The sequence below is a fragment of the Podarcis melisellensis genome, assembly GCF_964234715.1.
Source record: "Podarcis melisellensis genome assembly, chromosome: 2".
Taxonomy (NCBI): Eukaryota; Metazoa; Chordata; class Lepidosauria; order Squamata; family Lacertidae; genus Podarcis; species Podarcis melisellensis.
This window is the reverse complement of record NC_138529.1, coordinates 124,347,645-124,362,309: the sequence shown is the minus strand read 5'-3', so window position 1 is coordinate 124,362,309 and position 14,665 is coordinate 124,347,645. Positions and strand designations below refer to the sequence as shown.

Below are 14,665 nucleotides of genomic sequence, written 5' to 3'. Positions count from 1 at the left end.
TCGGTACACCAAAAGGAATCCTGTACTGCCCCTATTGCCCAGCTTCCAGAACATGCGCTCAGAGAACGGAGTCTTCCCAATAGGATGCCTGGTGCAGACTAATGACTTCCTAAAAATCACTGCAAACCCCCCCTCCCCATCCACATGACCTGGGTTGCTGTGCGTAAGAGAAACCTGGTGGACAAGCAGCGGCAAGGACAGGCCCATCCGCTTCATCCAACCAAATCTCTGTTACACATGCCAGGTCAAGTCCTCCATCCATGATCCAGTCATGGATGGCAGTGGTTTTATGAATCATTGACCTGGCATTGCACAGCAGCACCTTCAGGTCATGTGGGTATCCCTTGCTGATTCTAGTATCCATCCAGTCAAGACCAGACCTGGAGGCAGGAATAGTCCTCAGACAACAACTAAACCTGCCCCCTCTGTAACAACATGGTCTGGTCTTAGCGTAACTCATCCTCCTACCCGTGATCACTGAGATCGGTTGTCCCAGTGCATCCCCCCCTGTGGAACATGCCCCAGCCATTTTGTTGGCTGGGACCCACTCCCCGGCAGCCCTGACCCCTCCCCTTAAGAACAAAATAAAACATTTTTTAAAAAATAAAACAATAAAACAAGAACTCTGCGCCCCCTGAGTCCTCCTGGACAGCAGCAGCAGTAACAGCAACCGTAGTTGTGAGGCCTGTCAGGCCCCGCCTTGGGCCAGGTGGTTAGTGGCAAGAGCAGGGCCCTCAGGCACTCACCCAGGGGAGTCCTCCTGGGCAGCAGAGAGGTCCTTTTGAGGCTTCAGGCCCTGCCCCGGGCCAGGTGGTTAGTGGCAAGAGCAGGGCCCTCAGGCACTCACCCAGGGGAGGTCAAGGAGAAGTCAAGGAGGAGAATCGTGGGATCATGGACTCTCTCAGTAAGGATCCCTGTTGGATCATAACATGCTGTGATTGGAGATGGAGTGGATTCCATGATTGAGCCACAAAAATATCCATCCCAGATAAAAGCCTAGCAATATCTCAGTTAATACCAGGAAACAAAAACAGTGAAAACTATTGGACGGCCTCACATCTCATTCTCTACAGTTCTTCCTCTGTCACAAGCATTCATTAACATTGTTCAATAATCTGGAGTTCCCATTTCCTCCTGAGACTCTAATTAGCTTCTTTCTTCATTGCAGATGGTGATGAACTGGAAGGGAAGAACAAGGGAGACCACAACAGAATCCACATAGCGGAGAAGTCATATAAATATTCAGAGTGTGGAGAGAAGATCCGTCAGAGCTCCCAGTCCACCTCCCATCAAAGAAAGAGCTTTGTTCAAAGGAATAGCCTCACTTCACACGAAATAACACAGAGTAGGGAGAAATTGTATCAGTGCAGAGAATGTGGAAAGAGCTTCAATCGGAAGGATAGTCTCACTTCCCATCAAAGAGTTCATACTGGGGAGAAACCTTATCAGTGCTTCGAATGTGGAAAGAGCTTTAGTCGAAGTGCATATCTCACTTCCCATCAAAGAGTTCATACTGGGGAGAAACCTTATCAGTGCTCCGAATGTGGAAAGAGCTTTAGTCAAAGTGCACATCTCACTTCCCATCAAAGAGTTCATACAGGGGAGAAACCCTATCAGTGCTCCGAATGCGGAAAGAGCTTTAGTCAAAGTGGTGATCTGACTTCCCATCAAAGAATTCATACAGGAGAGAAACCCTATCAGTGCTTTGAATGTGGAAAGAGATTTCGTCTGAGTGGTGATCTGACTTCCCATCAAAGAGTTCACACAGGGGAAAAACCCTATCAGTGCTTGGAATGTGGAAAGAGCTTTCGTCTGAGTGGTGATCTCACTTCCCATCAAAGAATTCATACAGGGGAGAAACCCTATATGTGCTTCGATTGTGGGAAAAGCTTCCGGGAGGGCCACAAGCTCACTTCCCATCAAAGAATTCATACAGGTGAGAAACCCTATCAGTGCTTGGAATGCGGAAAGAGCTTCAGTCAAAGTGCCACACTCTCTTCCCATTACAGAATTCATACAGGGGAGAAACCCTATCAGTGCTCAGAATGTGGGAAGCGCTTCCATCACAAGGGGAATCTCACTTCCCATCAAAGAATTCATACAGGGGAGAAACCCTATCAGTGCTTGGAGTGTGAAAAGAGCTTCAATCGGAAGGATAGTCTCACTTCCCATCAAAGAATTCATACAGGAGAGAAACCGTATCACTGCTTAGAATGTGGAAAGAGCTTTCGTCTGAGTGGTGATCTCACTTCCCATCAAAGAATTCATACAGGGGAGAAACCCTATATGTGCTTCGATTGTGGGAAAAGCTTCCGGGAGGGCCACAAGCTCACTTCCCATCAAAGAATTCATACAGGTGAGAAACCCTATCAGTGCTTGGAATGCGGAAAGAGCTTCAGTCAAAGTGGCACACTCTCTTCCCATCACAGAATTCATACAGGGGAGAAACCCTATCAGTGCTCAGAATGTGGAAAGAGCTTCAGTAACCGTCGGAATCTCACTTTCCATCAAAGAATTCATACAGGGGAGAAACCCTATCAGTGCTTGGAATGTGGGAAGCGCTTCACTCAAAGGACCCATCTCACTTCCCATCAAAGAATCCATACAAGAGAGAAAGTGTTTGGAATGTGAGAAAAGATTCATTCATGGCCCACCAAATAATTCATACAGGGTTGAAAGCATATCAGCACACGGAATGTGTATAAAATTTCACTCGTTCAAAAGTCAATTTAAGATCTCACACCAGGGTGAAGAATAGAATTATAGATTCAGAATCTAGTCCAACCCCCTCCAGAAATCTCATTTCAAGCAGCCATGACCATCCAACTTCTTCTTAAAACCCCCCAGTGAAGGTCCACCCCCTTCTGAGAGAGTTCCTTTTCACTGTCAGCTCTTACTATCAGAGAGAAAATATAAAAAAGACTTTGGAGAAGACTTCCGGTGTGATGGCCTATGGCGTTTGGCTGCTTTCCCAGGTCACCGGACCCCAGTAGTGCAATTAAACAAGGTGGATCTGTGGGTAATTATCCCTGTTGAACCCCGCAGAGATGGGGCGGATGTGCCTTCACCCGCACGTCGTCCGATATCTGCCGCTCGCTACAGTGGAGGCAGAGGCGCTGGGTGTTTAGCATTGCACGAATTGGACACTCTCCGATGCCAACGCCATGAGCGGGAGCATTCCTGTTTTTCAACAAAGATTTGAATTCGGACTTTGAAATACTTTTGTCGCTCTGCTACAGAAGATGTGAGGTGAGCGTCTCATCTTTTTTGATACTTAGTGCTGTTGGGCCAACGCCCTCCCTCACTTGTCCGAATGGTGAGGAACTTCGCCCATAGTAGCAGAGTACAGCAGAAGCAGACTCTGGTTGGAATGCAGCATCAAGAAAATAAGAAGTCTGTTGGGATACTGCCAGGGAGACAAAGGCCATCATGACCCCACATCAATTCCGGACGATCCATCGATCTCCCATAGATACAGTATCAGTTACCGACACGAGCTGCAGAAATAGTTTGCCACATTCCAGGGCTCGTGCACGCTCTATCAGCAGAGTTTGCACAACGAAAGGTGCACTCAGGAGAGCATTATTTACAACTTTATTCAGCGTTGATCAGAACAAAGAAAAACATGAGTGCCTGCTTCGATGTTCAGGCACACAGAGAGAAGAAACAAAAGCTATATACATAAACAGAAAGATCCTGTGAACAGGAAATACGCAGGCTGTGACACAACAACCTGCTCCCTTCTTAAGGTGGAACGGAAATATCCTAACAAAGTCAACAGAGCGAAGAGCTGACTCACGCACCAGAGGGGATAGAAATAGTTCCCGTTCTCATACGATGATACATTAGATAATTAGGCAATTAAAGGCACAGTGTCACACTGTGCAATGATAGAATGAAACACTGCAGTACTGCCAGCTACTTCATGATTTGGCAAGCCTCATGGAGAAAGAGTCAATTAATGAAATGGAATGCAAGTGAAACTATATTAAAAAAACTTGAGAATTTGATGTTTAATGGTGCGGTCCTTTGTGGAGGGCTCTAATTATTATTGGCAAGGTATCAGCTTGTTTGAAGATATGAAGAGACTTTGTTGAAATACAGTCTTACCAGAGAATGAGGCTGTAATTTCAACTGCGTCACACGCCATCTTCTCTCCCTTTTTTGTTATTGTTTGAGTCTAGATAGAGAGTAATCTGGCCTCCTGCCAAAGCTCTGGCAAGACTCCAGCTTCTCCAACTCTCTCAATAATGATCTGGCGTCCTGCCAAAGCCTTAGCCGATCAACAAAGCTCAAACTCCCATTTCCTTCCATAGGAATACAGTGAAACTTCGGGAGTTTAAATCCATTTCAATTTTGTCACATAGTTCTCTTTTTCATTGTAATCCAGAAGTATAATCCCATTCTCTTTTATCTCCTCTTGCTTTTTATCAGTTTGTTAGCATTCGGGGGGGGTGCGTGTGTGCGTGCTGCTGAATCATTTATGTTGCAAACATGATATATATATATATAAAGAAAGAGTAAATATTTTGCATCAAAGGAAGTCTTTTTTGCGGTTTGAATCGTTTTGGCATTGTATCTGCTTCAATTTAGCAGTTTATGATCTTGTTCCTTCTGTTCCAGCACATGTCTGTATATTAGTTCTAATTTCACTCTAATAAACAGACGTACCTCTGCTTCTTAATGGCCGAGTAGGAGGGCTACCAATAGGCAAAGTGATTTTGCTGCCTCTCAGATTCCATGGTGGAGCAAGAGCCAGGTATCAAGACAATCTGCGAGTGAAGTTCACTCCCCCCCAGGCCCTGGGGGGAGCTTGCAAGGACAATTACCCTCAAAGCTTCCTTGTTTATTCTTTGCTATCAATCTCTGCTATCTTGGGAGCAGGATCCATTAAGGCAGACCGGAACCAGAAGCCCCATTTCTAAACATCTCCATTGATTTCCATTTCATTTTTTTTGCTCCTCACCCCACTTCATAAGGCTGGCATGGTCTGCACAGTAATGACCTAGAGTAGATCCCATTGTACTCAGTGGGGTTTATGGACAGAACTTGGTGCCAAAAACAGTCATCATCCTGTCCCCAAGCCTGAAAACTGCAGCCCCAGAGTTCTTAACCTGAAGCACTATTTCTGGGTTAGCGGAGTCTGTAACCTGAAGCGTATGTAACCTGAAGCATATGTAACCTGAGGCACCACTGTACAAGATTAAATATTTTTTCGGCTGGGGATGCTAAAATGGTGCAAATGATGGCACATTAGAAAAAAAGGGGTCCCTCTCAAAGGGGGCTGCAGACAACTGACAGATTACAACTGGGGAATATTTCACCCAGGAAACCACATCTGCTTGCATGGACTTTTGTCATATATGGGTTTATAAAAGTGAAGGTGAATCTTTGATCTTTGTAAGCTTCCCTTAGGGCCCAGGGGGAGCAAGCTTGGATTGTAGAGGAACCAAACAAGTATTAACTGTGAAATCTATCGCACAGTGGGGTCTCTTCCAGAAGAATCTTCGGTTTGGGAAAATATCAGTCCATTAAAATACATTACATGTGTCTTAATTTTAACTAAACAAAGGAAAGCTGGAAGACAGCCCAGAGTCCTGGAAGATAAGACGGTGGAACGAAATAGGGCCTTCTGAGGAGGGACTGCACCAAAAACAATTGATGGACAACAAGAAGAAGAACACAATTTTCATTATGCATGTTAATTTACATATAGATCTGTTAAATATGATGAAAGTTGCATGCCAGTGGCTGTCAAGATAAGATAAAGGATTAAGATCGGGATGATATTGGGAATAAATAAAAGAGAGAAAAGTAGGAACAAGAACAAAAAAAAAAATCATCATCATCATCAATCTTTGACTTTTGACTTCTTGGTTTCTCTGTTGTTATTCTGTCTCTCACAGCTACAATAACCTACCATTAATATTGTGGACTAGGCATTTCTTCGTCAGAGGGCAAAAAAGCAAATTTAGCAGGGGATCAAATACTTTCTCTCCTCACTCTATATGTTCACACACACACACACACACACACCTGGCTCTCGTTTGGAGGAGTGAGAGACGGAGGCTCTTTACTTTTAGAACTAGAATACAAAAAAGGGGGAAGTAAAACACCTAGGTGGTTGTCACCAATGGAAGCTAAGGCGGTGAAAAAGCTTAATATGGATTCCAATTGGCCAAAATATTGTGAAATCCTAGAACAAGATGGTGAAAAGTTTAAACTTCAGAGTTTTGAGAAACTAAGGCTCAAAGTTCGAGATTGGTTACATTACTATCAGATAAACGAGACATTTAAGCAGGACAGGAAATTAGGATTTCAGAAGGAGAGGTCAAAGTTAGAAACAGAACTGTTAGAACCCAATACTAAGAATTTGTCTAGAATGTATAACTTGCTGTTGAATTGGAATACACAGGAGGAAACGGTTAAATCAGCTATGATTAAATGGGCACAGGACATCGGTCATGACATTATGTTTGCTGACTGGGAACAGTTATGGACCACGGGTATTAAGTTTACGGCATGTAGTGCCTTAAAAGAGAACATAATGAAAATGATCTACAGGTGGTACATGACCCCAGTCAAGCTGGCAAAAATTTACCATTTGCCCAATAATAAATGCTGGAAATGTAATGAGTCTGAAGGAACCTTCTACCACCTTTGGTGGACCTGCCCAAAGATTAAAGCCTTTTGGGAAATGATCTATAATGAAATTTAAAAAGTCCTTAAGGGGACATTTTCAAAGAAACTGGAGGCTTTTCTTTTGGGCATGGTGGGCCAACTGGTGCCAAGAAAGGATAGGACATTTTTCATGTATGCAACCACAGCAGCAAGAATTCTTTTGGCAAAGTATTGGAAGATGCAAGAACTACCTACTCTGGAAGAATGGCAGACAAAGGTGACAGAATTCATGAGACTGGCAGAGATGACCGGCAGAATCTGCGACCAGAGGAAAGAGGCGGTGGAAGAGGACTGGAAGAAATTCAAAATTTGCCTTAAAAACTCTTGTAAAATTGAGGACTGTTAAGATGTTAAGGGGTAAGAAAAAGAGAAGTCTTCTCTGTTCCAATGGCATTTCGGACCCAAGGAAGTGAGGCATAATGGGAGAGGTGAGTGAGCCCACCATAATCCAGAGATGTACAGGGCCTTCCCAAGGAGTCATGACCGGTGAGATCCTGCCCCAAGAGTGGCAAAAAGATAACCGTCTCAATCATAATGCCCACCAACCCCATAGTGGGATGAAGCCCAGACAAGACCAAGGGGTGTATTTGAACTGTCCATGCTTTCCTTTGCAGTGTGATGGAAGACTATATTTGATGGATGGGGCCCAGCCTGGAGCTCAGGGTCTACCTGAGACCACACCTTTTCTGTGACAGATCTATGCTGCTTCTGGAAATGTCTTGTGGGAAAGCCTAATCCCCTAATCCCAGAGGGGACCAGCAGGGAGGTCTTGGAGTCAGGGAGGGGGTGAAGGGGAGAGGCTCCATGGGGGCCCAGACTCTGGGAGGGGAGTGTCAGAAGAAGGGTCATCTAGTCCCACCCCCTGCAAGGCAGGAAGGCTTGATGGAGCGGGGTCTGGTCTGCTCTCCAGAGGGGTCTTTCCTTGACGCCCTCAGGGAGGGGGTCCAGTCTTTGTCCAGCAAGGGGGGTGAGCAGCCCCCAAACTAGGAAGCACCCCATGGCTCTGCCTGCCTGCTCCTTGGTCCCCGGAGACAGGGCACCCCTCCAGGGGTCCGAGAGAGGAAGCTTTGCCGACCTGCCCCCCCCAGCCCCCACCTCCCTGCACTGCCTCATGGAGGGCAGCCAGCTCAGCCTCTCTCTCCCCTGCAGCCCCCCAGAGAGGCTTCCCGTGGGGCTCTGGCAGGGGCTCCCCCATTTCCAGGGGGCAGCAGACCCTCTGCTCCCAGACTTGGGGGTCTCCCCTGCAGCCCTGGGACCCCCTTCTCCCCCAGGCACTCTCTCCCCCAGAGAGAGACGAGACTCCCCGGACTCTTCCCAGGAGGGAAACCGAGGCAGCACGGGGAGGAGACAGACAAGAGAGGCCGGAAGGGGCGCGGAGGGAGGGGACTCTGCTGTGGAGGACCCGCCCCCTGCTGTCTCTACTTCCTGTCCTCTCTAGGACTCCAGCTCTGCTCGATTTAACCCTTCGCAAGCTCGATTTAACCCTTCGCAAGCTCTCCCTCCGCTCCCCCCTCTCAGTCCGCCCCAAACACCCAGGGGTCCCCTCAGCCCTCCTTCTTTGGGGTCTCCCTCCGCCCCCCTCAGTCCGCCCCCCACACCCAGGGGGCCCCCTCAGCCCTCCTTCTTGGGGGTCTCCCTCCGCCCCCTCTCAGTCCTCCCCACACACCCTGGGGTCCCCTCAGCCCTCCTTGGGGGTCTCCCTCCACTCCCCCCTCTCAGTCCGCCCCCCACACCCAGGGGTCCCCTCAGCCCTCCTTCTTGGGGGTCTCCCTCCACTCCCCCCTCAGTCCGCCCCCCACACCCAGGGGTCCCCTCAGCCCTCCTTCTTTGGGGTCTCCCTCCGCCCCCCTCAGTCCGCCCCCCACACCCAGGGGGCCCCCTCAGCCCTCCTTCTTGGGGGTCTCCCTCCGCCCCCTCTCAGTCCTCCCCACACACCCTGGGGTCCCCTCAGCCCTCCTTGGGGGTCTCCCTCCACTCCCCCCTCTCAGTCCGCCCCCCACACGCAGGGGGTCCCCTCAGCCCTCCTTCTTGGGGGTCTCCCTCCACTCTGTTATTCTAAAGCACCAAAGCTGCAGCAAGCAAAGGCCAAAGCAGCTCAAACAGCTGCTTGTGGCTGCAAAGCCAGACAGGATGTGTGTGACTGCTGCCATGGAAACAAAGGGGCAGTCCATCCTTATTGAGCACAGGATATGAGCTCAGTGTGTGTGTCATATGACCTGTACAGGATGTACATGGGTGGAGTTTGGAGTTTCTCTCTGTTTGTTGAAGAGAGCAGACATCTTTTCTGTATGACTGCTAAAAGACACAAATAAAGACATGTAGATACGTTTACTGTCTGTGTCTGATTCCCCTCCCTGGGGAGAAGCAGATGGTGTGTTTTCCTCACAGCCTGAGGAAAATCGCCGGAACGGACCTCGTGTGAGTTTTATCCTGCCGGGAGTAACCGGAGGGAGGTCTAAGGAATTCAGCCGGTGCCTGAACAGATAGGCACAAACCTCTGAGAAGGGCTAGAATTCTCAGTCCGCCCCCCACACGCAGGGGGTCCCCTCAGCCCTCCTTCTTGGGGGTCTCCCTCCGCCCCCCTCTCAGTCCACCACCCACACCCAGGGGGTCCCCTCAGCCCTCCTTCTTGGGGGTCTCCCTCCACTCCCCCCTCTCAGTCCTCCCCCCACACCCAGGGGTCCCCTCAGCCCTCCTTGGGGGTCTCCCTCCACTCCCCCCAGGTCCGCCCCCCACACGCAGGGGGTCCCCTCAGCCCTCCTTCTTGGGCGTCTCCCTCCACTCCCCCCTCTCAGTCCGCCCCCCACACCCAGGGGGTCCCCTCAGCCCTCCTTCTTGGGGGTCCAATCAACTCCCGCCTGACTCCTCTTCCTCTCCTCCCCACCTTCCCCTCCAAGCTCCCCCCTCAGACCATCCCTCAGAAAAGGTGCCTTGCCTTTTCCCGCCAAAAGGGCTGGCTCCGCCCCCCGCAGGCTTAGGAGCCAATCAGAGCGAGGCTCCAGCCCCCCCAGAGGGGAATTTCTGAGGGACTCGGTCCGCTGACTGGCCTGGCTCTGCTGTCCATCACAGGCCCAACCAAGGGGGGCGTCTCTAGAGATCATCTCCGTCTGTCAGTTACCTGTCAATCCATTTTAAACTCTTGGGGTTTGAGATCATTTTGCCAGAGCCCTGAGGGGCCCAAGTTTCATAAAGAGTGTTAAGAAGTGGTTGGGTCAGCTCCCTGCAGGAGTTTCTTGTTGTACATTGTTTTAATGGTTTGTATTTCTTCTGAGACTGTAACCCAAAGTGTGTTTTATAAGCTGGTCTCCGGCTGTAAGAGATTATCTTATTTTATCTTATCTTAATAAATGGATGGCGGAAAAGTATGGGAAGGGGCGAGAGGCCCTTCCCTGCGCCCCTCCAGGCTCCTCTCAGGTTCATCCAGGGTCCAAAGCTGCCTCCATTTTGGGGGGGCCAGGAAGGGAGTGGTGCAGCTTTGCCTGCTGGAAAGGGGGCGACATGCAAGTGGCCAGCCTGGCAGGGTTGTTGTGGAAGGAGGAGCTCCTGGGAGGAAAGGAGGTGCCAGGGAAAGGCCATTCTGCCAGTAAAGTGCCTCCGTCTCTCTCACTCCTCCAAACGAGAACCAGATGATAGAGATAGATAGATAGATAGATAGATAGATAGATAGATAGATATAGATAGATAGATAGATAGATAGATAGATAGATAGATAGATAGAGATAGAGATAGATAGATAGATAGATAGATAGATAGATAGATAGATAGCCCTAAACGACCTCGGTCCAGTATATCTGAAGGAGCGTCTCCACCCCCATTCTTCTGCCCGGACACTGAGATCCAGCGCCGAGGGCCTTCTGGCGGTTCCCTCGCTGCAAGAAGCCAAGTTACAGGGAACCAGTCAGAGGGCCTTCTCGGTAGTGGCGCCCGCCCTGTGGATGCCAAAGAGATCAACAACTACCAGACTTTTAGAAGACATCTGAAGGGAAGTTCAGGGAAGTTTTTAATGTTTGATGTATTACAGTATTGTAATATTTTTTTGGAAGCCGCCCAGAGTGGCTGGGGAAGCCCAACCAGATGGGCGGGGTATAGATAATAAATTATTCTTATTCTTATTATAGAGATGTATGTGTGTATAACAGACAGGCACAAAATTTGGCCAACGGCCCTTCCTCCCGCTCCAAACATAGAAGGACCGGTTGCCCTGACCCAACATGGCCTCTGCTCTTTCTGGCCTCCTTGGCAGCGTCAACTCCGGGACGGCCCTCCTCGCGCGGTGAATGGAGGGGCGAAGTCAACTTACACTCGGACTTGGGGCTGTCAGGGCCTGAAGCGCAGCAGGACAGGCCCAGCTTTTCTCCAGCTCCGCTTGGCCAAAAGCAGCTGCTCCCCTTCAGGCCGATGTTCCCCTTTCTAGAAATGGGGGCCTAATGCTTCCCTCGCTCTCTGCTCCCTTCCCTGAGTACTTCCACCATTCAGTGCTTTGGACGCAGCCCCGCTTCCCTGGCGGAAGAGCAGGATTAAGGGCACCGGGAATATCTACCCTTTACGAACTCCAGAGGGGAGCTTCTCGCTCCTCCTGTGACAAGATTCCCAAAGGCTGAGGGGAGCTTGAGAGAACTAGCCTCTTTTGAGACAGCACCAATTTCCATTTCTTCTGGATCAAAACCCACAAACGCTCAGCTAGGATTTTTCCAGAAGGTTTTACAAGCATCTATCAGGATGGTAAGAATTTTATTACAGTGAGCCAGAAAGGATGTTATGTGTTCCATGTCCTCTGTCAGTGGTACAAGCCACCCAGTGACTCCGAAAAGGTTGGGAGAAGAAGTCTTCTATCCTTGCTTTAATATTTCCTGAAAATAAATCTGAAATTTGCTTTCACGTTAGTTTGTCTACTTGTTTAGCCTGAATAGGGAAGAGACATGTGTTGTTGCATCTGGGACACAGGAAGTGGTCCGGTTGTGAAGATGCAGACGGGCTTTTCTTCTCCCTGCCCCCCCCCCCCAATGTGGGAATGTTCTCGTCTGTCTACATCCTCTGTTCACAAATGTGACTTTTCCCTCAATTTGAAGGGGGTTTATTTCCTTGACCCAAAGCCCCCTCCCCCAAAAGGAAGGCAGCATCTGGATCCCAAGGAAGAACAGTTGCAGTCCTCTTGTAGCCTTATGAGGCGTTGCCCTCGGGTGGGAAAAATATTGCGCCCGGGAAAGGGAAAATGGGAGTCAGCAGACACTCAAGAAATAGTTTCGGAGAAAAAGCTTTATTTCTACCATCCATGAACTGGTAGAAAGAGCAAGTGTGATAACTCACAAACAAGCACGAGTTCACAGCCATTTGCACAGAGCATCTATTCCCCTTCCAGTTCCCTCCCCTTTCTCCTCCTTCGGAAAAGGTCTGCCCCGTGTCTCCTGAGCATGAACAGAAAGTTCCCGTCTTGGGACTATTTTGGACTGTTCCCAGGAAAAGGGGGTGAGAAACCAAAGGGGGTTTCAGAGTGTTCAGATATGCTTCATTCTCCTGTAAGAAAGTTGCAATCTGGTTTTAACAAGGCCACTGGCCTTAGAAACAAAAAGGCTTTGAGAAGCAAAGGACTCTGTTCTCCACCTTCGTTTCAGTCATTTTGTTGCAGCAAGAGCAATATGCTTAGCTAATGCTTTTAGCCTTAGAGAGAAAAAAAAGATTTGAGAGTTCCTGAGGCGAGGCTTGGAGGCCTCGCTGGGGGGGGGATTCACAAAGAGTTTTAGGGTTTTTAGGGTAACCTGACTGTCTTTCTTCACTCCTGCGAACTGGCCGCTCCCCGGCTTGGCAGAAAGGACAAAGGAGGACCCTCTGCTCCCTGACTTGGGGGTCTCCCCCATCAGGCATGATCTGAACAGGGACCCCCATGCCCCCTCCCTGCACCCCAGGTAGTGGCATAACAAAGTCAGGGGGTACCTGGTGTGGAAATGTTTTTGTCACCTCCCCAATATTGACCTCTATTTTTTTGCCTACAAAAATGTTTTGACTTTATTTCATATTTTCTTACAAAGGAATGTGGATTCTGGGCCTCTGAAAACAAGGAGGCCACTGTGGACAATTACTTAAATCTACAGGATGCATTGTGTTTTGGCTTGTGCTATTTTATTTATATTTATTGTTTGTTTATTTATTAAAATTTATTTTAAACAACCTGCAAAGTTGTTTAACAATACAAAAAACAACAACACCACCACAGCAGTAAAATCAATAAAAAATAACAAGCCTACTTTAAAACAAAGAAAAGGTAAAATATGAAAAGAGATTAAAATTACTTCAGCGTCCTAAGCATCTGGCTATGCTTGCCTAAACAAGAATGCTTTTAGCAGGTGCCAGAAAAGCGTCTAGCAAAGGTACGAGCAGGCTGCTGCTGCTGCTCTACTGAGTGCTGGGTGGGCCGCTCCCTTTCCTGCCAACTCCATCTCGCCTAGGGGGTGGAGCCTGCACTCACCGCCACAGCTTAAGAGGCCCAAGGGGCGGAGCCTGCACTCACCGCCACAGCTTAAGAGGCCCAAGGGACGGAGCCTGCACTCACCGCCACAGCTTAAGAGGCCCAAGGGGCGGAGCCTGCACTCACCGCCACAGCTTAAGAGGCCCAAGGGACGGAGCCTGCACTCACCGCCACAGCTTAAGAGGCCCAAGGGACGGAGCCTGCACTCACCGCCACAGCTTAAGAGGCCCAAGGGGCGGAGCCTGCACTCACCGCCACAGCTTAAGAGGCCCAAGGGGCGGAGCCTGCCCTCACCGCCACAGCTTAAGAGGCCCAAGGGACGGAGCCTGCACTCACCGCCACAGCTTAAGAGGCCCAAGGGACGGAGCCTGCACTCACCGCCACAGCTTAAGAGGCCCAAGGGACGGAGCCTGCCCTCACCGCCACAGCTTTAAGAGGCCCAAGGGACGGAGCCTGCACTCACCGCCACAGCTTAAGAGGCCCAAGGGGCGGAGCCTGCACTCACCGCCACAGCTTAAGAGGCCCAAGGGACGGAGCCTGCACTCACCGCCACAGCTTAAGAGGCCCAAGGGGCGGAGCCTGCACTCACCGCCACAGCTTAAGAGGCCCAAGGGGCGGAGCCTGCCCTCACCGCCACAGCTTTAAGAGGCCCAAGGGACGGAGCCTGCACTCACCGCCACAGCTTAAGAGGCCCAAGGGACGGAGCCTGCACTCACCGCCACAGCTTAAGAGGCCCAAGGGACGGAGCCTGCACTCACCGCCGCAGCTTAAGAGGCCCAAGGGGCGGAGCCTGCACTCACCGCCACAGCTTAAGAGGCCCAAGGGGCGGAGCCTGCACTCACCGCCACAGCTTAAGAGTCCCAAGGGGCGGAGCCTGCACTCACCGCCACAGCTTAAGAGGCCCAAGGGGCGGAGCCTGCCCTCACCGCCACAGCTTAAGAGGCCCAAGGGGCGGAGCCTGCACTCACCGCCACAGCTTAAGAGGCCCAAGGGGCGGAGCCTGCCCTCACCGCCACAGCTTAAGAGGCCCAAGGGGCGGAGCCTGCCCTCACCGCCACAGCTTAAGAGGCCCAAGGGGCGGAGCCTGCACTCACCGCCACAGCTTAAGAGGCCCAAGGGGCGGAGCCTGCCCTCACCGCCACAGCTTTAAGAGGCCCAAGGGACGGAGCCTGCACTCACCGCCACAGCTTAAGAGGCCCAAGGGACGGAGCCTGCACTCACCGCCACAGCTTAAGAGGCCCAAGGGGCGGAGCCTGCCCTCACCGCCACAGCTTAAGAGGTCCAAGGGGCGGAGCCTGCACTCACCGCCACAGCTTAAGAGGCCCAAGGGGCGGAGCCTGCCCTCACCGCCACAGCTTAAGAGGCCCAAGGGGCGGAGCCTGCACTCACCGCCACAGCTTAAGAGGCCCAAGGGACGGAGCCTGCACTCACCGCCGCAGCTTAAGAGGCCCAAGGGACGGAGCCTGCACTCACCGCCACAGCTTAAGAGGCCCAAGGGACGGAGCCTGCACTCACCGCCAC

At 50.5% G+C, this 14,665-nt stretch overlaps 2 protein-coding genes across 10 annotated transcripts in view; both read left to right on the top strand.

Moving 5' to 3' along the window:
* LOC309364378 (uncharacterized protein) overlaps positions 1-14,665 on the top strand; it is a 214,577-nt gene that overhangs the window by 116,049 nt on the left and 83,863 nt on the right. The window lies entirely within an intron of this gene.
* Positions 773-2,663, top strand: LOC309364820 (uncharacterized protein). Its single transcript, XM_081902751.1, has 2 exons — positions 773-904; positions 1,169-2,663. Exons 1-2 carry the CDS (start codon positions 892-894, stop codon positions 2,629-2,631), a joined length of 1,476 nt encoding a protein of 491 aa, XP_081758877.1. The 5' UTR covers positions 773-891; the 3' UTR covers positions 2,632-2,663.